The sequence below is a fragment of the Stegodyphus dumicola genome, chromosome 2 (assembly GCF_044657685.1).
Source record: "Stegodyphus dumicola isolate Sdum_Otavi_A_Nest chromosome 2, ASM4465768v1".
Taxonomy (NCBI): Eukaryota; Metazoa; Arthropoda; class Arachnida; order Araneae; family Eresidae; genus Stegodyphus; species Stegodyphus dumicola.
Window position 1 is genome coordinate 115,693,992 of NC_140769.1, and position 24,604 is coordinate 115,718,595.

The 24,604-nt window shown below is 33.8% G+C and overlaps 1 protein-coding gene across 2 annotated transcripts in view; it reads right to left on the reverse strand.

Annotated features, from left to right (window-relative positions):
• LOC118196502 (thioredoxin-related transmembrane protein 2 homolog) overlaps positions 1 to 24,604 on the reverse strand; it is a 74,994-nt gene that overhangs the window by 17,729 nt on the left and 32,661 nt on the right. The window contains exons 5-7 of one of the 2 annotated variants that reach the window (XR_015039528.1): positions 2,981 to 3,087; positions 2,826 to 2,891; positions 743 to 828 (exon numbers count right to left, since the gene is read on the reverse strand). Coding sequence is in view for 1 of the 2 variants with exons in the window: in XM_035367966.2 (XP_035223857.1) it covers positions 2,826 to 2,891; positions 2,981 to 3,087 (173 nt within the window). In the remaining variant the exon portion in view is untranslated. The remainder of the gene's footprint in view (positions 1 to 742; positions 829 to 2,825; positions 2,892 to 2,980; positions 3,088 to 24,604) is intronic. The other variant, XM_035367966.2, reaches the window with a different exon arrangement.

The window sequence follows — 24,604 nt, forward strand, 5'->3', positions numbered from 1 at the left end:
TTTAAATGCACTTGTCCCTGTAATTCTTAATTTTCTGGCATAGCTTTCTCTTAAAAATTGTCTCCGATTGCATTACACAGGAAAATAAAATTTTACGTATGATTCAACTAAAATTACCTACGTACAAAATTTGTAACGTTGCCCTCTTAACAAGGATTGCATGTTCCTGGCTTCCTGGAGAGGAAGTACAGAAGTATGGAAAGAAACAAAATATTTTTAACTATTAAATTCAAATATGAAATACCTCAACGTCCTGTTTAAGTTTTCCCTCTAACACTCGTATATTTATATGTGATCTGAGCTTTGTTCAAGGTCAAAAACCATTCACAGAATTTAGCAAAATAATCTGTTTGTATTTTTACAATATTCTTTTACCCAAACACATAATAAAATTTGTCATAAATGATGTTTTTAAAAATAGTAATAGAAATGGTTGTTGTATTTAATAGTAAATAAAAATAAGTTCCTATAAAAAGATAATACTATCTCAATAATTCTTTTAGAGTTGATCAATTTATTAGCATGTCTACAACTTTAGGTCGCCATCATTTTCGAGCTCATATTGCTCTATTTTCAATTAGAATCACTTTTTTACATTTGTTTGCTATCTCTAACAGCAGGTATTTTGTCTTCTTGTTGCCTTGCATGCCTTACTTTTCTACACAATTTAAGAATTTTTTTTTTTGAAGAACTCTTAATATATTGTGCATTTAAATATTAGTAACAAAATATTAAAACTAACCTAGATTTTGAAATTGGAAAAATGGCTAGGACTGACCAAGCAGAAAAATGATTCACAGGTGATGGATCCAGGACAATCTACTAACACTAAAATTATTGAAAAGAAATGAAAAATTGTTTACAGAAAATATAATGAAAGTTATTTATCATTTGGGTTTACGTGGAATGGAGATGAAATGACTCCCAACCTCAACGTATTGTTTGCAGTGAATTGTTATTTAATCAAAATATGAAACCATCGTTCCTTAAAAGACATTTAAAATTTAAGCATGCCAGTTTAAAGAATAAATCTGGAGAATATTTTAAGTGAAAATTATTGAAGTTCAAAAATAGTAAACAAGTAATGAAAAATTTTGTTACTTCAGGTGAAAAAAGCTTAAAGTAACAAAATTAGTAAACAACTAGTTTTCCAATCAAAGCTTCAAGTGAAAAAGCTTTGATTGAAAGCTAGTTGCCTAGTAAGCCTAAGAATTGCCAAGTGGGCAGTCTCACACAATTGGACAAAACCTTATATTACCAGCAGCTAAAGATATAGCTTTAACATTATTCGACAAAAAAAAAAAAAAAAAAAAAAAAAAAAAAAAGAGCTAATGAACATAATAATATTCCATTATCAAATGATGCAGTAAGTCAACAAATTCCATAAAAGACACAAATAAAACACAGGAAGTATTTCGCATTGTAATTGGGTGAAAAATACTAATAATATAACGAGCTTTGTTCAATTGTCAGGGTTTATGTACACTTTGAAGAAGATAAACAAACTGCCCAAGAGTATTTATTTAGTGAATCTTCATGATAAAAGACTGCAAAATTTTCAAGGTAATTGACAATTTTATGTCTGAGAATGATATTCCTGGAATAAGTGCATTGCCATATGCTGTGGCACATCTCGGGCTTTAACAGGAAAATACTGCAGTGTTAATTCTCAAATACAGAAATTCATACTTGAAACTAAATTTACTCACTGCGCCATTCATCTTGAGGTTTAAGTAGCCAAAACAATTCATGAAAACCTGAAAAATCATCAATTTTATTAAAAGCCGAGATTTAAATTCCTGAACATTTAAGATTTTAAGCCATGAGATGGGCAGTGAACAGAGCTTTTGTTACATTCCGAAGTAAGGTGCTTATCCACAGGAAAAGTTATAAATAGTCTTTTTGAACTTCAAACAGAAATTCAAATTTTGCTCTGTGATTCAAAATTTGAATTTTAAAACATTTATTTAGTGAATTATGGTTTGTATGTTTAGCATAGTCAGCTGATATTTATGGAAAGTTAAATGAATTAAATTTAGGATTAAAAGGACAAAATCTTAATTTGTTTACCATCAGCGGTAAAATAAATGCAATGATAAAAAGACTCGATCTAATAATCAAAGAATTGGATAATAATATTTTAAGCTTTTTATCATTTTTTGAAAGCTTTCTAAATGAAAATAATTTGGAAAATAAAATAAAATAAAAATCTTTTTTTTTTTCATTGATAACATGTATTTTCCCAAGGACTATGAAAAAAGAAAATTGGATTAGAAATCCATTTTGTTCAAATATACCCGAAATTTTATCTCGTAAAGAAAAAGAGAAATTGACAGAAATTTTCAGTGATCAAACTCTAACTGAATATTTCAAAAACAACACATTTCTTAACTTTTGGCTTTTATATTTGAAAAATAAGTACAAAACAAAATTAAAAGCGGATCCTAATTTATGGCTAAAACAAAGTGAAATAAGATCAGCCATAAAGAAACTGATCTTTCTTAAACATGCCGAAATTTTGCATTATATTTTAGAATTAAAGTACTATAATTTAAATTTTTATAATTAAAATGATAACTAATTTTTAATCAAATATTTCTTATGTGTGCATATTTAATACAAATAGTCAATAGATTGTGCAAATGGCAAAATATATATTTTTAAATATTTCTATTGAGAAATTGAAAAATAATTATTGTAAAGTGTAGTGGTGGTACTAAAGTTTTTCAATTTTTGTTTAGATGGAACACGTCAAGGTTGAGAGCCATTGTCTTACGTAAAAATGTATATTTAAACTACATAATGATTAAATTGAAAGTACTTACTTTTCAGCTGCTTCGGGATACCTAGTAACATCTAGTTTCCCAAATTTAAGATTATCAAGTCCATATCTAAAATGACAATTTGAATAATATGATTAATTATACAGTAAATATGTCAAAACACTTTAAAAAGAAGAAAAATTAAACAAAATACTTACTTAACAGACATTTCAGCAAAGACTGGTGCGAAATTCACACAATTAGAATTCCACACTGTATAAAATGTTATAAGCCAAGTAACCCTTGTATCTCTCTTTAATTCCTCCTTGAAAGAAGAAAATAATCTCAGTTAATGGAAAAGTCAGCTCAAGAATTTTCATCTATAGATACATTTTTGCTTGAATTAAAACATTTTTGTAATATTTCAGAAAATTGCATACAATAAAGACAAAATATTTCACAATTTTGAGCTGCAATCACCATTGCCAAACATGCACAAAAAGATACTATTTATGTGGGATGGCATCGTTCATTATAATCGGATGACGCAACAAGCTGTGAGAATAAAACTTTTACTTTCCCGATGATGGAAGTCAGATGATTCCGCCATTAAGACGATGATGCGACTGAAAGATGTTTGAATATATAAGACGATTCCTTCTCTTCATTTGTAAATAATCTCACCTATTTCCTTCTACGTATGTAATTACTTTGTAGTTTGTAGCAACTATTCATGTTTCATTAAATATTCAAGTTTTACATTAATCGGACTAGTTTATTAGCCCCTAGACAGCCACCTAAGAAGTAAGTTTACAAACATCATATTCCTAGACAGTAAGTACCGATTCTACAGATTTGGGTGCTCAGGCCACGATGAGCCTAGGAAGAAGCATGATGAATATTACAAAAGAAGAGAAGTAAGTTTTGTTTTGATTATTTCCACATTGTTACTTCTAAGAATAGTGTTCTATGATATTGTGAATTAAGATGACTACCTTAAATTCTATTCCTAGAATTTCCAATTCTTTAAAGACTGGGCCTACTAAGTCAATTAAACTTTTACATCAAATTGTGTTTGGAAGTTTAGGTGATCGAAAAAATAGAGCTAGATTGTGTAACTTTTGTGGTTTTCCATCTGATTTTAATATTGAAGAAACAAAACAAAAATTACTTAAAACTCTTACTGCAAATGATTTTATTTCTGTGTATAATTTGTTACATCTTAATTATGATTCAAATCCTGATAAAAACTGTGATTTAATATTGAATAGTCTTTGTGATTTTAAGCTTTTAAAATCCGAAAGTGATGACAATGATCAGTTATCTGAAAACGAAAGTGTTTATGATTTTGATAAAAATGATGATGGTAATTCCTTTCGATCAGAATCACCTCCCATAAATAAATCAGTGGATGAAAACATTATAATGCCTAGCAATATTTCCCTACATTTTCGTGATATCTTAGAAACTGTTTCTGAATTTAATGGCACTGATACATATCCAGTTGAATCCTTCATTGGTGATTTAGAAGAATCTTTTAAATTATTTAAGTTATCAGAATTACAGAAAATCGTGTTTCCCAAAAAATTGCTTACTGGTTCTGCTAAAGTATTTATTAGGTCTTTGAAGGGTATAATTAAAAGAAAATCTTTTATCTGAATTTGGTTCTAAAATAAACAGTGCACAACTTCATAATTTGTTACAGAAACGACACTTAAAACCTGGTGAATCACTTTCCGAATATTTAATTGCCATGCGTGAAATAGCCAGTCGCGGTTCTGTTGATGATTCATCAATTCTTGATTACGTAATCAATGGGATACCAGATCAGAGTAGTAACAAAATTGTTTTGTACGGGTGTAAAACTATTTCTGAATTCAAAGAGAAATTAAAAATTTATGAGAAAATTTGCATTCCAGATACGAAAAATAAGAGTTATTCAAGTACTAACACACAAAATAAAACACGCATTGTACCTAGTAAGATTAAAGAGCCAAGGTGTTATAATTGTGGAAGTTTAGGCCATAAATCGAATTTCTGTAATAATAAGAGTAAAGGATTTAAGTGTTTTATATGCAATTTGTTTGGACACAAAGCCGTAGATTGTTCGAAAACATCATCTAAAAATATCCAAGATGCCAAAGCTGTTACTCCAATAACTCAGACTTGTCAGAAAGAAATGCATAAAACTGTTAATTTGGGTAATTTGCAGATTGATGCTTTAATAGATACTGGTAGTCAGGTAACGTTAATCCGAGAAGATATACATAAGAAGATAGGTTCTCCTGAACTTGAGTCAGCAGAGCTACAGTTAACGGAATTTGGCAACAAACCTATAGAGAGATTTGAAGGTGAATTCGAAATTGATGGTTCTTCATTTAGATCAAATATTTGTTTTATCGCAGAAAACAAGAAATCTGAGAATGATTCTGAAGAGCAAAAAAAATGCTTATTGCAATGGAAATGGTTCTGAAGAAGGATTCGGAAAAGTTGTTAATTATGGTGTTTTACTTCCAAAACCAGAAACGGATCCCGTTAGTATAGTTCCTGTTACAGTACAGAATGTGATCAAACTGGATACCTCATCCACAATCAAAGCAAGTGGCAATGATTTCCTGATTGTGAATTCTGACAACGTTCCGAGTAATACAGATTCTGATATAAGTTAAAATGATGCTATTAAAGATAAATTTGAATTAGTGCAAAAAGGAAACTCAAGCACAATACAATTAGCTTCGAAGCCAATGAGGAGAAACGCCACTGAAGAATGAGATTCTCAAAAGAAGCATGTTCCTAAAGAAGAGTCTCATGTTAGAGTTTATGATGAATTAATTGTTAATTCTACTAAAAAAAACTTCAGTAACATACCTGATAACAGACAAGCAAAAGAAACCACTGGAGACAAGGAAACTACAGAGACCACCGAAGAAGAAAAGAAGATTGAAAAGCAGAAGTCAGTTAAAAAGTCTGATGAAAACAACACTAATACAGAAAGCAAAGACGGAACAAAAGAAACTAAAGAAGGTGAGAAAAAAGAAGTGGAAATGCAGATTCAGACGACCCAGGCAAAAAATAGAAAATCTTTGATAATGAAATACCAATTTTGATGATTCCTGATTATAGACTTTTTCCCAAGGTGACAAATTTCTCCCGATTTGACTAACGGACTATTATTTTAAAGACGTGAACTAATTTAAGAAGACTGAAGATGATATCTAAGGATAAAATGTATGAAGAAAGACGGCTTAAAGAAGATGATTTTTAGAAGACGCATACGAATGACTGATCTTGAAGATATCTAAGATGCATTCAGAAGACATATCCAGACGGTATCTAAGAAGACGCATTCAGAAGACGTATCCAGATGATGTTTAAGAAGACATAAATACGAAGACGAATCCAGACGAATTATTCCAGACAACATGAAAGGAAGATGTGTTTGTGAAATGTATGCATTCAGATAGACTTTTTATTATTATTATTTTTTTTTTTTACACTGCTAAGGAGGACTACTAACCGGGAACAAGCCCTTGCAGTATGATGTCCGCTCTGCAGACATTTATTAAGTCTAAATTAAAAAAAAAAAAAAAAGAAAGAGTACAGAGTCACATCTAGATAAAGAATACAAAGGACTACCTTGAATACATATGACATTCCTGATAGTATAGATTACAAAAATAAATAAATAAAATACTTAGAAGTACAAAGCTGCATTGATACAAAACTGGTAAAGATAAAACAAAAACAGTAAAATTTAAGACTAACATTGGAATTTCAAGCCTGCAGTTATACATCACACCGACTTACTATTATACACTTACTATAATACAGCACATTACAACATATTATGCAATATATTACTATAATACTGAAAAACACACTAACATAGTAAAACTGATACTACAAATAAAACACACTATATACACTGCTCGTATCAGAAAAGTACACACTGACATAGTAAAGCTGATACTACAAATAAAACACAACATATACACTGCTCGTATCAGAAAAGTAGACAATTCTGTACATGATGCTGTACTGTAATGCTAAAACTAAAGAACACTAGACAATAACCTTTGGAAACACACAGTGAAATTAGGAATATAATATATTGTAGCAGAGTTAGAATACGAGTCATTTCAAAACATTAAATCCAGCAAAATATTTCAATACATATTTACAAAGTTCTACAACCAAGAAAGTCTGGTTCAATACTACTATTATACATCACACTTACTTATCATTATACGACCCTAAACTATTATACTCCACATTAATAGAAAAAATTATACAAGAAACTTAACGGAATACTGTACATACACTGAAATAAAATGGCGAATACTACAAAATAACAATCAATATACAATGTGCTTATCAGAAAGTTGGTTCTGCGGCCACGAATATTTATTATAAACTGTTGCATTTTGCACAATACTAGAAACTGTTACAAAACATATGCACACAATGTTTCATGGTACTAGCCGAGAGCTCTATATATGTATTTACTATTATACCGCAAACTTAATTTGAAAACATAACACAACGCACTTACTACTTAACAGGTCAATACACTAAGACAATATGTAAATTGAAATACACAGAATACAATACAAAAATTAAGTAAACACAATAAAATTTAAAGATTAATAATGGATAACAACATGTTCCAGCAAAGTTATTCATGTACTGCACTAAACATGGCTGTCATGCATATACGTAATATAGGTACAATGGCATGTCATTAGTCTCTGAAATTGTCCTAATTTCAGTAGTTGAATATTATCGTATATAATAAGATACCAAATTTGTAAGGTAAGAATTATGAAAGTTGTTGGTATAGAATTGCCTGCTGTAGCTGCTGTTGACACCGCTTCTGTTCAACAGAATTCACGAGCACAAATGTCCATTACTCGATGAATCTGATTAAATGCGAGCTTACTTCTCTTGAGGGTGTCTTACCACCCGGACCAGTGTGCTTCAGAGGGTTTTTTTAAATGAAATAGTATCGTGAGAGAGCATTCGAAAGCAAAGTGATCCGGATCACCTAGTGTTCCACATCTACAACTGTCTGAAGTAGCTAATCTGAAGCGCCGTAAATAGCTTGGAAATGGTCCGTGTCCAGTAAAGAAATGTGTAAGATGAGCACTACTAGTGACCAGATTCAAACCAACTTTGGGGAAGAAACGAAAGGTTCTGCGGCCTGTGGTGGAGTTGTTCCATCTCTGTTGCCAAATTTCTAACATTTTAAGTTCGGTAATCTTTTTTAAATAGGAAACTGGTGCTTTTAGGGGTGTTACAGGCATATTCAAGTCGTTAGCTGCTAGCTTAGCAAGCCTATCGGCCTCTTCGTTTCCAACAATGCCTACATGCGCTGGAACCCAGCTCAAGTACGGTCGTTGGGACTCGGGAATCTGAAGTAGAGCATCCCTAATAATGTGTACAGAATCCGCTTTGCTGTTGAGTTCTTTAATGGCCAGTAGGCTCGATGCTGAATCACTCAGTATTCTGACTGGTCCTGTTAGATTTTGCTTAATATAATCTAGTGCTGCCTTTATTGCTACAAGTTCCACCTGAAATACACTATTGTAATCTGACAGCCTCTGTGACCAAGTGTAGCAGATAGTATTGCCTCGCATGACGCAGAAGCCGCTACCTGTGCCAAGCTCCGTTTTGGAACCATCCGTATAAAGACAAATTTCGTGCCTAACCGGAATTAAGGGCTCTATGGTGACTTTGTCATCATAATTTATGTCCGCCGGATGTCCTAGAGAACGAGGGGAATGATCCTCGTAATCACGAGCGCGGTAATTGGTATCCCACAAAATAAAATCTTTATGCGTAGGATCCGTGCTTGTCCAGCCTCCCTCTCCACGACAAGATCCAATGGTGGTAACCCAGCGAGCACCTGCAATGAATCTGTCGAAGTGGTCCTATAAGCTTTAGTAATCATGAGGAGTTGGAGACGCTGAATAGAATTGAGTTTCCTTCTCAGGTTTCCATTGAGATGAATACCCCATGCTGAAGACCCGTAGAAAATCACCCTCGCTGTTATTGTACGATACCAGATCTTCAACATGTCTGGTCTAATGCCCCAATACATGCCAGTAGTTCGTCTCATGTTATTGGTAAGAGATACTACTTTCTGGTGTATATGATGCAAATGTGGAATCCAGTTGAGGCAGTTGTCTATGATGACACCTAGATATTTCAACTGGGAAACTGTCCTAACTGGATGACCTAATAATCTTATAGTTGGATTCCACCTCAGTGGACTTTTACGCCCTATGAGTAAAATGTTAGTTTTGGACGCTGAAATTTCCAGTTTGTGATCGGCTGCCCATTGTGCAAAGAGGTTCAGTGCTCGCTGTACATTCTCCTGCAGTCTGTGTCTTTCAGTGACCAAAAGCAGAAAGTCGTCAGCAAATGCCTGGACTTTGACAGTCTCATCACCACTGTAAAGATCAAATATCGTGTTGGCAACCAGGTTCCATAAGACTGGGCCCAGGCATGAACCCTGGGGACAGCTACGCACCAGTCGTCATTGAAGTTGGCCATTTGGCATTGTTATCTGTATTTGCCGATCAGACAAATAGCTGAGAATAATCCTGAGGATTTCAATCGGGCACTGAATTTGGTCTAGACATTCGATCACATCTGGCCACCAGAGTGAATCGAATGCCCCTTGGATGTCGACTGACACGACTGCTGTGTGCAGATCGTTATTTCGGTTATCCTTGATTGTGTCCAACAGACTGGTCAGAGCATGCTCTGTTGAAGTACCCTGTTTAAAACCAAACTGAGCTTGGTGTATTATATTTCTTTTGCTTAAGAAATGATTGAGTCTGCTCAGTATTACTCGTTCAACTACTTTACTAATGGCTGGTAGCAGACTGACAGGCCTGTAGGATCTTGGATCATCGGGGCCCCTCCCGACCTTCAGAAAGAGAACTATGTCGGCTATTTTCATAGTTGTTGGGAAATGACCCAGTCTCCAACATGTGCCGCATAATTTAACCAAGAGCTTTGGGCATGCTTGATGCACAACCTTGATTAAGATGTTGTCAAGGCCGTCTGGGCCCGGTGCCTTGTTATTGACTAGAGCCTTGACTATTCTGTGCAATTCTGTTGGCGCTGGCAGCTTCGAGTCACTTTCAGTGGTAGTCCAATTACAGTTATCATAGTGTTCTCTGATGTCCGCCTGTCATGCTGAGTCTGTCTCCTGTGTGTCATTGCGAAAGATAGCTTCAAGTATTTTGCCCAAAATTTCTTCGCTAGTAGTGCGAAGTTGCGAAGCTGCTAACTGTAGTGGACGAAATACTTTCGCACAGGCTACTTTCTGTACCTTGCCATAATGCTCTATGACTCTGCTTCAATGGTTTTGCCATGCTTCCAGTTTGCTATTAATGATTAGTTTTTTGTAACTGGCGTGTTCCATTCTGTAAAGTTGCATTCTACTTTGCCTGGCAGCAGGGTCTATTTCTGCCTGCGCTCTGCTGCGTAAAGCCCTAACTCTACTCCTCTGCTCCGTAAGTTTGCCATTCCACCAGGATAAAGAGTCAAGATATTTTCAATCTCTTCCTTTTGTATGACATCCGAGCAACTGCCATTAGATCATGTATTAATTTATCGTAGATCCTGTCCAAATCGTTACCAGATGTACAGTTGTCTAGTCCTTTGAGGTACTGGGGCAAAATCAGCTTGCACTGTTGCATGAACTTGGAATGTCTGCCATATTTCATCTTTAAGCGATACTGTGTGTAATATATGCTCGGCAATTGCAGTTCAAAGAGAATCAGCCTGTGATCACTGAACGTCGGCGTATCACTGACTCTCCAATTGCTGATAAGATGTGCTAGTGGGGATGAAGCTAAAGTCAGATCAGGCCAACCCTCCACCCTAGTGGTAAAGAAAGTGGGAGGGGTCTCCTCAGAGTTGATCACAACTAGCCGATTTTCCGAGATAAAGTCTAGAACCTTCCGGCCTCTCTCATTTTCTCCCCGTGCTCCCCAAAGAGAACTCGAGGCATTAAAATCCCCTGCTATAATGTGAAACGGATATCTGGCAAGAAAATCAGGATTCAGTTCCTGCAGAAGATCATCCATAGAACCACTGGGAGGCATATAGACGCTCGTGAGGGCTAGCGAGGAAGTGTGTAGTTCTAAAAGGATTGTAACTGTATGTCCGGTTTGTCGGATTAGAACTGGTGACAATGGACCATGATAAATCAAACCTGCAAGTTTTAAAGTTGACAAGTAGATTTTAGCTGTGCTTGGCAGACCAGGTATGTATTCACCACTAGTATAAAACTCCTGTATAAATGAGACTGTGGCCTTAAATCTTACCAATAGATCAGCAAAATTTAATGTAGCTGCTCGCACCCTTTGCAGATTGCATTGGGCGAATATCATACCTTGCAAGTCATTAGCAAATAGAGAAGTTAATTGTTCGCCTGAGCGCGACGTATCAGACGCTCCATATGCTGCTTGTAGATGGGACATTGCGTGTCACTTGCTGTGTGTTTTGTATCTAAATTCAATTGCTGAGTAGCGTTTGCCCTTTGACAGTTGACACAGATTGTTAAATCACCACTGCAATCTGTGTGGCGGTGGGCGCCCCCACAAGTGCTGCACACTATTTCTTCACTACAATACCTGGCTAGGTGTCCAAAGCCTTGACACTTGAAACAATGCGTAATGCGATGATATTCCTTTACAGCACAGGAACTTAGGCCAAGATAGACACTTCTGAGTGAAAGGACTTTATCTATAATGTGAACATCAAACTCTACGATCCAATTCGTGAGACCCAGTTTACTCTTGAAGGAGCGTGCTGGGTGTATACCTTCGTTTGAGTAGCGCCCGAGTGCTTCACGAAACGCTGTCGTAAGATCTTCTTTAGTTGTGTCTTCTGGAGTAGCGAACACAATAACGGAGCGTCTTGGAACTCTTGGCTCTCAAACTTGCAGATTGCTTACTTGAGAATTCGCAGTGATGGCGCCTCTTAGTCTTGCTAGATGTGCCTTCTCCCTGCACCTTACCAAGAGTTCACGAGATTGTGTGGATCTTACCTGTACTACGTGGACACCTAGCTTAATTGGATTGATAACAGGTTTTAAAAGCTCTTTAATGCTGTCTGGAGTCCTCTTATCGTCTTTGTCTTTAATTAGTAGTACGTGTTCCGAGAGAGGAATCTGAACGGGAGCTTGTTGCTTTTTGCGGGCGCGTTTGTTAACAACCGTTTGGAAAGCTTCTTCCACTATCTGTTCGTGGTTCACTTCTTCCTCTGTTCTGAGAACAGTGTCTTGTTGAACAGAGGAGATGGGCTGAACAGTGTCAGAAGCTGAGCAGTACGGAACACAAGTTGGAAATTTATCCTTAAATGCCTTTAATTCACCATAAAGTTCTGCAATTCTTACCTCTTGATCGTTCAAAACAATCCTTATATCAGCTAAGTAATCTGCCAGGACAGAAATTACTGCTGAGGTAAGTTTACATCTACCTCGGTGCTTTTCTAGGTGTCTTAAAAAATTGTCTATTAAGGAATTTACCTTCACAGTTGGCGTCTGTACAGAATCCTCTGAAGTCTGTGCCTCTTGGCTAATGACTGCTGGCTGATCTAATTTATACACCAAATTGAGTGAATCATCTCTGGTTGCCATCAGAGACTAGTACTAAATGCCAAAAGATTCGTATGCAGAAGATAAACAATGTTGTGCTTACAAAGAGAATAAAGTATAATGCAGTGTAAAGTCTTTAAGAAGTGTAAGTTAAAAACATAAATTCAATGCTAATGATAAGCACAAGTAGAATACGCAGAAACACTAAAGATACGCACCAATAAGTACATTAACACTGCTATATGCCTAGTACTCGTATTACAAAAACAATACTAAAACAAGTGAATGTAATACAGTCAAAAAAAAAACTATAAAAAACTGAGCATATGGTGTAAAAGTCGCAATAGAAGAGTAAAACTACAATTACAATCAAATACTAGTGCGCTATAATAAGGAAATTACACAATTATGGTAAATAAAATAAAAGTCAATTGCAATTACGAATGCAAGTAAAGCTACACTAACAAGTTTTAGTGCCAAGAGAGTGCTGACACATGAGTGCAATACGCCTAATTAGTACATTGCTTGAAGTGCAATTAGCAAAAAGACATAAAACTTTTGCTGAAATAATGAAAACACTTAGCAGGTAGAAGAAAAACTGGTGGAATAAAATATTGCTTGAATTGTAATTAACACAGGAATACAATCCTTTTACTGAATTAACACAATGCTGTTACTGAATTAACACAAGAAAACAAGGCTATTTCTGAAATAGCACGTATTGCAGATAAAATAAATCACTTTTGACAAAATAAAATTACTAACATAATTTATAACATAATAAAATTACTAACATAATTTATAACATAATAAAATTACTAGCTACATAATACTTAACTACATAAGAAATTAATTTTGACATAATAAAGTTACTAACTTAATAAAGTTACTTAATAAAGTTGACATAATAAAGTTACTACTAGTTATAAATTATATGCTGACAGAAAATACTGCGTTACACAAGCAAAAGCACTATATACTACAATTGCAATCAAATTTTAGTGCGCTATAATAAGGAATTTACACAATTATGGTAAATAAAATAAAAGTTAGTTGCAGTTACGAATGCAAGTAAAACTACACTAACAAGTTTTAGTGCCAAGATAGTGCTGACACATGAGTGCAATACGCTTAATTAGTTCACTATATTCCAGTGAGATTAACAGAGAATTATTACTGAGCACTGTATTGTTAATGCGTACTTATAAAACAATAAATATTTCAGGAGTTAAACCAATTAAGTTAATTCGGAAGTATCCTACCTTGGCAGCCAGTTTTTATATGTGTTTCATCTGTGCCTTTAGTAATCCAATTAGGTTGAGATCCACAAGCACAAAAACACGTAATGCACACTTTGCAAAAGCAAAATGCAGAGACACTATGCACAAATTGAACACTTTCATTAACTGAAAAAGGAAACTTGACACTATTAAAAATTACCATTCACACTGCTGATGATTAATTGGTACCTGAATAACTATCGCACACTCTGCTACTAGTGATTAAATAGCACACACTAAGTAACTAAATGACCTGTTTGTCACTGCTGGATTATTCACACACAGTGTTGAGGTATGCAAATTTGCAGATCACTAATGCTGTAATCGCCTCGACGACTAAGTTAAAAAAAAAAAAAAAAAAAAAAATCCGACAAATGGTGTAGAAAATGAACCACTCGTCCGATTCCTTTCAAATTTTTAAACTTGTGATCCCCTCACACCGTCTAGGTGATTAGACTTGGTCCTGTTATTCTGGGATGAGTTCCTTCTGACAGATGCTTGGTAAAACAAAAGCACAGTTCCCTTTGAACTGTGCTTTGAATGAAAGAGACGATTTGAGGAGAAATAGAATAGTGCTTTACTGGGGTTTGCAGGGGGAATACTGCTTACGGTCAAGTCGTAAATTAAGTGTTCGACAGTGCAAGTTGAAGCGAAACGATGCAGGGCTTCATGTTGGGAGGTCGAAATGCTTGAGCACAAAGGACATACAAAATCGTGATATGAAAATCACTAATTAATCCATATCTCGCCAATTGATGGACCTACATCCGAGAAGACTATATCATTTAAAAGATCTCTTAAAGACGAAACTTTTGATATCAAATTTATTCGCCGATGATAAAAAAAACGCGTTAAAATAATCCAAGTACAGGAGCTTAATGAAACGTGTCTTTCTCCTTCTGAAGCGGTCTAACTTCTCATAGCATTTAAGCATGAGCATTTAAGCATTTAGAGCATTTAAGAAGAGCTAACGCCGATATTTCTGAGGATGTTAAGATGATAAGGGAAGATGGCTGAAATAAACCATTTAAGACGACTTTTCCCTCAATAGTAACTAAAAAAATCTTTTTTTTTTTCTTTTTTTTTTCAGATCGTTAGATGTAGATGGTGGTGCTACGAGAATGCGAGGCCGCATTCCATCAGGATGGACGAGCAGTTGTGGGATGGCATCGTTCATTATAATCGGATGACGCGACAAGCTGTGAGAATAAAACTTTTACTTTCCCGATGATGGAAGTCAGACGATTCCACCATTAAGACGATGACGTGACTGAAAGATGTTTGAATATATAAGACGATTCCTTCTCTTCATTTGTAAATAATCTCACCTATTTCCTTCTACGTAAGTAGTTACTTTGTAGTTTGTAGCAACTATTCATGTTTCATTAAATATTCAAGTTTTACATAAATCGGACTAGTTTATTAGCCCTAGACAGCCACCTAAGAAGTAAGTTTACAAACATCATATTCCTAGACAGTAAGTACCGATTCTACATTTATTAATTGCTCACAAAAATCAGAATGACAGAACACATGCAGAAAAAGTCTGCTTTATGATTATGAATTATGAAACTGCACATCCATAAAATAAGGTTCTTAAAAAAATAAGATATGGCTGTTTATTCCTTTTGGGAGGGAGGTAAATTTCTTTATTATAACATTAAAATCAAAGGCATATTGAAATTTCTTTTTTAAGTTGGCTTTGCATATACTTTGATAGCATATATATTACATGTGCAAGAAATTATAACCATGTAATATTAAACAAAACTTTTAATATTTAGCAATTTAATTAGATCTGCAAGACCAAATGTGATTTCACATTTAGTGATGTTCACCAACGTACAAAAATTTTTACTTTTGTAGAAGAGATAAAAGCATCCAATATTTCAAAAGGCAAAAATTCAGGCCCCATCAATCCTATCTACCATGGATTCCAGCAAGTGGACTCAGATTCCTATACCAGAATATTTATGAGCCTTTAAACTGTGGTATTCCTGTTTGCAGAAATTTCAGTTACTTATCTCCAAGCCTTTGATGAAAAGAACAAAAAACTAACTGTCGATACTTTCAGGAACTGGAAAAACTTCACTTTTGCACAGCACATTGGAAAGAGTACCTCACCTATCAACTGCCCATATCCTAGGACGTTTTATACCTAGGATACTCATCTCTATGCATAGGAAACATGTGACTAGAGAATATCAGGGTTTGTACAGATTTCTGCACACGGAAATTAAGGACTTTGAATGAAAAAAATTAAGGACCTATGAGCAAATGGGAACTGAATAAATTTAATTAAAAATATTATTCTATGCCTGAATTTCACTTTTGTAATATCATCCTAAAAATAAAATAGATCCCTAAGTAGTATTAATGAACATAATTATTAATAAGTTTAAGAATAAAATAAAACTCCATGCAGTTTACCAAGTAGCATTAAATATTTTACATTTATAATGGGTTTGACATATTTGAAAGAAGATGTGTGACATTTACGTTTTACTAATAGTTAGCTTTATGTTGATTTTTTTATGTCTCATTTTGTCACATACTTGGTCAGTCCAGAGGAGAGGTTCTCAACCGGTGGTACGAAAGAAAAAAATAGGTGGTACACAAACAAGCAAAGTATTTTGAGCTATTTATTTCAAAACAGTAAGTGGTAGCAGTACTTTGTAATAGTGGTACTAAAGGTTTTCATTTTTTGTTTAGATGGTACACGTTAGTCAAAAGGTTGAGAACCGCTGGTCTAGAGGTTTAGTAAATAGCAAGTAGATTTTATGTCAAATGGCATAGGTTAAAATGAGAAGCAAGATCATAATCAGCATCATTCATAACAAAAGATTGAATGTTATCACCGCTGCTGCTTGTCTAGAGAGAGACCTGCTGATTAGAACAAACCTGAAAGGCCTGATGTAGGTACGGTTGGCAAGTGTTGAAAGTTAGTCAGGCTCTGTTTGATGCAGATAGTGTCATAGCTTTGTGCAGAGTTCCAGGGGTTGTAACCCAGTTAATATACTTTCAGGTTCCAATAAGCCATTAGAGCACCAGGGGTCTTAAGTTGTTTTGCATTATTTTAAGTTTCACTAGATGCAAAGAATAAGTTATACTTGAATTTCTACATTTTTGTGTTTTATCTTGTGATCACAGTGAGTATTAATGAAAGGCAATAACTCGCTTTAATATGCACAGATGTAAGCAGTTAGTTATAAATAATTAAATTAGGTAAATAGTTAACCTTAGTCATTATGGATTTACATGGCCACTATTAAGTTTTTTTAACAGTATTTGTTAAAAAAGGCCTATTAAAATCAAAATCTAATAAAATGCATGTAATTTACGACACTGATTCTTAAAGGATATTAGAATAATTACGCATTGAAAGCTACAAAACATTTATGTTTTGTAACAAAAACACCCAACAAAATATTTATCCATCATTTTAATTTGAAGCCTTCCCAGACATTTTGTCTAGTTCATATCGATTTACTTCTCTATTTAAGCATCTTTTCTAACAATTAGAGATTTGTCTGAATATGCAAACCAATGCTCTCGCTAGTTTCTGCGTGCTTTATCTCCTAACTTGTCAACCTCTCCACAATGTACTTATGAGGGTTTATTTGATCTGGTAAAAGTTAAATAGTCCAAAACCCCCGATAGACGTGAAGCAAATTATCACTATGTCTGAAAGTAACTACAATATCAGACAAAGGTTTAAATAAGCCTCTTATTTAAAAAGAACAAACATAAAGGCATGTTCTGATGCTTCAATTACATCTCACGGTGATGTAATTAAACAAGAACAGTCAAATTCAAACTAAAAATGTGGACTAGTGGTCAAAGATTATAAAACTTAATTTTCATTTAATCTGGCTCAGTAATTCTATCATATGAGGAAACAGAAATGGGAAATTATACTAAAGGCTGAAAACATAAACAATTGTGTAATTTACATAATAATAACTACACATATCTTTGAAGAATAATTTTCTTTATGTATTCAGTTTCTTTCTTCAGCATATTTCCTTTTCATTTCAGAATTTTTGGATTTAATTGAGGATTTCTGATTCTGTTTTTCTAAAAAACACTAAATGCATTTAGAATGTATAGAAAAAGTGACTAATTTAATTTTTTTAGTAATGTGGATTTCAGAAGAAATATGAAATATATATTGTAAAGGCCAGTTACAGAGCTGGTGTGGCAGAATTTTTAGAATTTAGTGACACACCAAACAACAAAATCTAGAAATGGCAAAACTTTTAGAATTTAGACAGGCATTGGAAGCAGAATCATCCACAGAGATTGCATCAGATGGGAAAATGCTTAGTGCCAGCTCTGTGTATTATGCATTAAGACATATTAGATGGATCTTTTAAATTGTAAGTTTTCAATTTCTTTATTAATAAAAAAAAACCCTTTCTATAAAGCCTGCCCAATTAATAAGATTAGAAGCATTTTTGATATTTTCCATGCTTGTGTCTAGTGAAAAGTAGAGAAAATAAAGGGAAGATAAACATGTTAAGAAAAAGATTCTAGTATCAGGAGTAAAACATTCAAATATTATGTCTTCATTGTTCTTTCAGACGTTCTCCAAAAAGTAAGAAATTCATTGGAAACTTTCTGTAAAATACATCCATTACGCGTTGATACCATGGAGACATTTTTCATTTTGTCACATATTTATCGAATCTTCTAGAATCGTAGGTCTATAAATCTTGCCTTCAAATCTTTCTAAATTTTCCAAGCTGCAATGTCAAAAATACTACAGAAAAATTATCCCAACCAATTCTGTAACAGCAAAAAGCCAGATATATTTTGGAAAAAAAAAAAAAAAAAAAAAAGAGGGAAAAGTGCAAAATTAATTTTATAGAGAAAACTGATGCATATTCTGAGAATTTTGAATATTCTGAGACAATTACATGGGAAATATGCTTACTATGAAAAAATTAAAAACAAAATATTTTTAATTAATTACATAGTTAATTTTGTTTTTGCTAAGATTTGTTTCGTAAATTATGCTTTATAGCATTATACCTTGTTTATTTTTCAGATACAAAATATTGTATAATAAGTTGCCAAAATGAAACTTTATAATATTACAGCGAAAATAAAAATGTTTTATTTTAATGTTATTTTTTAAATATAATTTCAATATATTACACATAAAATTTATCAAAGTTATGATGTTTTAAAAAAATCGTCGAAAAATTCTCAGATTTCGGAATTAAAAATTTTCTACAGAAAATGATCTTAAAATTGCCAAAATGTTGATAAGTCGCCAAATTTAGAACCATTTAATAAAAGAATTCACATCCCCAAAAGCAAAAATTGTTTAAGAGCTCTTTATTACAAACAATGAATTTCAAAATGCTTATGTTTCACTTCTTGCTTAGAAACTCGAGTATCCCATCATTTATATTAGAAATAGAAACAAATTAATACCCATGATCCCATTCAAAAGATAACCATATACGTCAGTGAATCGCCAAAAATATTCCTCTAAAATGCTAATTCACATTCAAAATGGCAGCCGTAAAAACAGACAGAAATTTCAGATGATTAAATTTAAGGACCTTCTACAGATTTTGGCCAAAATTAAGGACTTTTAAGGACCAAAAATCGATTCCAAAAAAATTAAGGACTCTTAAGGACCGTACGAACCCTGAATATATATGAAAGACAACATGAACAGTATTTTTTAGAAACTCATCATCTCTAAAAAGAGATCATATTGGAAGGAAAGAAGAAGGAAAAAAAATCTAAGAAAGAAAGAGATGGAAGAAAAGATAGCTAAGCCAGTTTACATACTCATATTCACAGAGAGTGAATCCCTGAGAGCAGAATATAATTTGAAATGGAAGGCTGATGATTTAATCTCTAATCTGGTATTACTCCTCAAAGAACATGGGTTATCCAAGATTCTTAACCCTTTGATGCGCGGTGGTCACATCTTGAAACCGCCAATTTTTGAATTTTTTTCTCCTCTTCTTTACGAAATTTTTGAGTGAAAACCAATTGATTACTGATCTTTTACCTCTAAATAACACAAAATGACTGCATAGTCATACATGTTTTAGGTCTTAGTATTTCAAATCGGATACCTTTTAAAATTCGTTTTCAATGAGACAAAATAACTTCCTTTTATTAATATAAACAACTTTATATTTCAAAAGTTATTCATCGCACATCATGATTTCTATCATAAACAATAAAAAAATAGCAATAGCATGTACCAAAAAGACAAAACATGCTTTAAACAGTGTCACAAAAAAAAGTTGTTCTTTGAAATAAAAAAAAAAAAAAAAAAAAAAAAAAAAAAAAAAACTGTGGTTTTGTTTTTTTTCCTTACTTTACTGAGTTTTTTTTTTAATCCATTTATCCGAATGTCCTTATTATGTAGGTACTTATATTTTCACTGCTATAGAAAAGTTACATAAATGTTAATTTTTTAATTTTTTCTGATAATTTACTTTGTGAAATAATGTAAAAAATTTACATATAATGCAATTCTTACATACATTTTTTTTTAATTCGCAAATTTCATCATTTATTGGAAATAAACACGGAAAAAGGTAAGTTTCTCCCCCCCCTACCACCTCAGTAAGTTTCAAAGTCCAAGACACTGCATCAAAGGGTTAAAGAAGACCTGCATCTTTAAAGAATGCCTGCAGGTCTTAAAGTCAAATGGTTTAAGAAACACTGACTTGCACAATTTGCATTGTATTATATTGTTTTCCAGTTAATTCAAGAATTTTAAACTTGACAAAGTTGTATAAATTTTAAACAAAAACTATAGCGAAAATTTTTTTCTGATATAGCTCTCTCTCTCTCAACACCAAGTTACATAAAGCAACCAGCAGCTGCCATTTTAATTTCACTGGTTATCAAAAGATCACACGCATGTACAGTTCTGTGATAGGTTCTTTCTTGACCATGGAGCTAAACACAGTGATGATATTGTCCAATACATTTCTTGAGTATCAGATACTAAAAATGCAATATATATATAAAATTGCATATTTAAGACATTTCATATTATGAGTAAAATTACTTACAAGTTCTCTACTTCTGTAAACAAATTAAAATAAGTTTCTAAGAACATGCAAATGCATTATATATGCTTCCATGAAAATAAGACCTAATGAAAAAATAAGCCCTATCATGATTTGTCAGGCCTATAATATAAAATAAATACTTTCCTAATATAAGCCTTAGTTAAGATCATCAGCCAGATGAGCCCCTTATTGCCAAATGGTTAAGCATAGGTACAACATTTCAAACAAGCAGACATTATTGTGCTAAACTGGAAGATTCAGTATTGAATACGTCATGTTAGAAACAGATGTCTAGTACTTAATTTAATAATTAATTTAAAGCAGGGTTTCTTAAACTGTGGGTTGCGACCCACAGTTAAGCGACTCACAGCCAAAAAATTTTATTATAAGAATTTTACAATTACCAAATTTTTTTACACAATGTATCTGAAAATAGATAAAGATAAGACAATACAGAGAAAGAAAAAAACGAAAATGTTTCGACGCATTCCTTTTATAATATAAATGTTCATTTTCCTTGCTTTGCACGTTACGCTGTCATTTCGTCTGTTACTTATTTAAAATTTTCACATTGTTCTATGTTTTAAAATTAGAAATTAAAGTTAATGACCTAAAACTGTGATAGTATATTACAGTACAAGTGAAAAAATTGACAGTTTCACTCACACATGTGTCAGATTTGTGCTTAAGGGGTCCCACAAAATTTTTGTAAATATTATGGGGTCCTGGGGGTAGCAAAAATTTCTCAATGATAAAAGGGGGTTGTGATTGGAAAAAGTTTAAGAAACCCTGATTTAAAGGATAATAAATTTTTATGCTTAGATAAAATGAGCTCAAAAAGAAAGCTATTCCCTGGACTATAAGAAGGGATCTGTGGAAGACTCCAGGTATAAAAATCCTATAGCTTTCTGCAAAGAGAATATGTTGGATCTACGAATGGTCCAAAAATAGCGATCATACAATAACTTCAGTCAACATGTTGATGTGAGAAATGTCAAGACGCATAAGTGTGGATCATGTGGGCAACCATTACTTCCTGATTTGGAACACATCATCTGTGAATAAATTGCTGACATAAGAGTAAAGTGTTTGGCCATTCGAAGGGCTGATATTCAAGCATTTACCCTAGCAATGGCATCACAGGTAGATATCTTGCCAGAAGAATTCAAAGCATCCCACCACTGGGAAGATGGCCTCCCTCAGTGATATGAACTAGAGGAGTGCCTCTGTGATATACATTCCCTCCACTGGTTACAAATGTGCATACATTACATATATTTTTGCAGTTTGCCTCAATGGAAAGAAAGCCCCTCTAATCATCTCTATGGACATTACAGTTTGCCTCAATGGAAAGAAAGCCCCTCTAATCATCTCTATGGACAAGAAAGAGGAAATCAGTTGTGCTTCAAGTTGTAGTGATTTAGCTAAATTAAAGTTATTTGAACTCTAGAGCCTGGTAGAAGATGAAGCAACAATTCACTAAGTTCTTGCTGTGTAAGTAATAACTCAGAAGAAGGGTTACAATATCTTTTTATTTTAACTCAAATAGATGGCCTCACTAGGGCATACAGGAAGTCAACACTTATGGCTTGAACTTAATATAAAATGTAAAACTAAAGCTAAGCAGAATAATCAGCCTAAACTGCACAGAGTTGTTTAAATGCATAGTTGACACTTAGCTACAATCACCAGCATAGACTAACTGGCATGTAATAAACATGACCATACACCAGCAAGCTTTAACTCATAACAACAACGTGGTCAAAAAAGCAGAACACACTTTAACTAAAGTAGCTCAGATCTCAGCTTAAATAGTAGTTTCTTACCCTACACTGCTGCATACAGCGGAAAACTAAAAACTCATTCTGGCAGGAAAGCATACCGTATTTGATGGCATATAAGACACACTTTTTTTCCTAAATTTGGTCTAAAAAAAGTTAGCTACCTGCGTCTTATACATGAAGGACACAGGTTAACTTTCAATACTGAATGCTATTTTTACCCAGGATAAAGGTCTAGACACACATAACTTTTTCTACATCTGCCATAATTATTTTGCGCATGCGTGAAATATCTGTCGCCAAAAAGCGCCAAAGCTTGAAGCTGATGTCGAAGTTTGAACAGGTTCGACGGTCACATTATGTCTATGGAACCTTTCCTTCTTTACATAGACTTTCTTTGACTCAGCCGACACACGTGTCGGTATCGGTGCTACTCTGTATAAACGTGTCGGTATCGGTGCTTAAAACTATTTGTTTTAAAAAAATACCCTGCAAAATATGACTACAGGAAACAAGAGATTAAGCTATACAATTCAGTATAAACTAGGAGTGTTAAACTATGCCAAAGCGCATGGAAACAGAGCAGCAGCAAGGCATTTCGACCCACCACCTACCGAAAAAACGATACGTACTTGGCGACTGCAGAAAGATCAACTGAAGACTGCTAAAAAACAAACTTCCATGTCCAGCTCCATCTTGGCCTGAACTTGAAAATGCCATAAAAATGTAGGTGATAGATAAGAGGAAATCTGGGATAAGTGTTTCAACTAAAATGATAATCAATGAGGCCAAAGAATTTGCAGAAAAACATGGGAATCAGAACTTTTCAGGGTCTGAGGGCTGGTGCTACAGGTTCATGAAAAGGCAAGGCTTATCAATGCACACAAAAACAACTATTGCACAGAAAATGCCAGCAGATTATGAAGGAAAAAACTAGCATTCCACAGGTTTGTTATAAATGCACACAAGAAAACTTCTTTTAAGCTCTTTCAAATAGGAAATATGGATGAAATTCCACTCACATTTGATGTACCATCCAACAAGACTGTGAGTATTAAAGGATCTAAATCAATAACCATAAAAACCACAGGTTTTTATGACAGAAGATGACACATTATTCAAAGAAGGTGATACTAGCGATGACGGAAACAGTAGTGATGACGATATTCTCGTTTTCGATGATGATGATAGTGAAAAGAATTTTTATGGTTTTGAAAGTGATTTAAGTCTAATTTCATGATAGGCAAGGTTTTCCTTGAATCTGTGTTTTTTATTGTTTCTGCTTTATTTTGTATTATGTTTGATTGCTTGCCATTCATTCATTTATTCATTATTTAAATTTACATATCATGTTCAAAATAGCTTGCCGTTTGTTAATTTTCCTTAATAAAAATATGATAGGTAATTGCATTCAATGATTGTTTATTTGGCTTTTACGAAACGTGAGAACTAAAAGAAACCACATTTTAAGTTATTGGGGTACCGTGCTCTCGCGCAGACTATTGAAACTTTTTTTCCTTGTGTGTGGTCTTCTAAATAAGGGTGCATCTTATATGCCGTCAAATACGGTAGTTAGGAAACTAAGGAAGTAAAGGAAAGCTGTTTCTAAAATAAAAATAACTTTTAAAAACATAAAACAAGACCTTACAAAGCATTTATGCTCTTGAGACTGAAAAAAACATGGTGCATACAAGGAGCAATAACGAAGTGCATCAATCTATCTTGACCATTTGTTTTTGCGAGATGGCCAATAAGGTATGCTAGTGTGGGATTCTGCCAGCACTCACTGCGCTAAAAAGCATGAAGAACTTTTTTGCAGAAAGAAAAATTGATTAAATAATGATTCCCACAGGAATGACTGAATGTCTCTGAACTCTTGATATTGCGATAAACAAGCCATTTGAAGACTATTTTCACATGGAAATCAATGACTACATTGAAAACAGAATAGAGAGAAATCAACAAGGAAACTTAGTGAAGCCTAAGCTATATAAGTAGTCATTACTTTGGTGAAGAATGCATGGGATAAAATAATGTACAGCTGAGTTGTCAGTGTCCTATAAGCAGGATTACATAGACAAGAAGAGCCAATTTCAGGAGTGTTCTACTG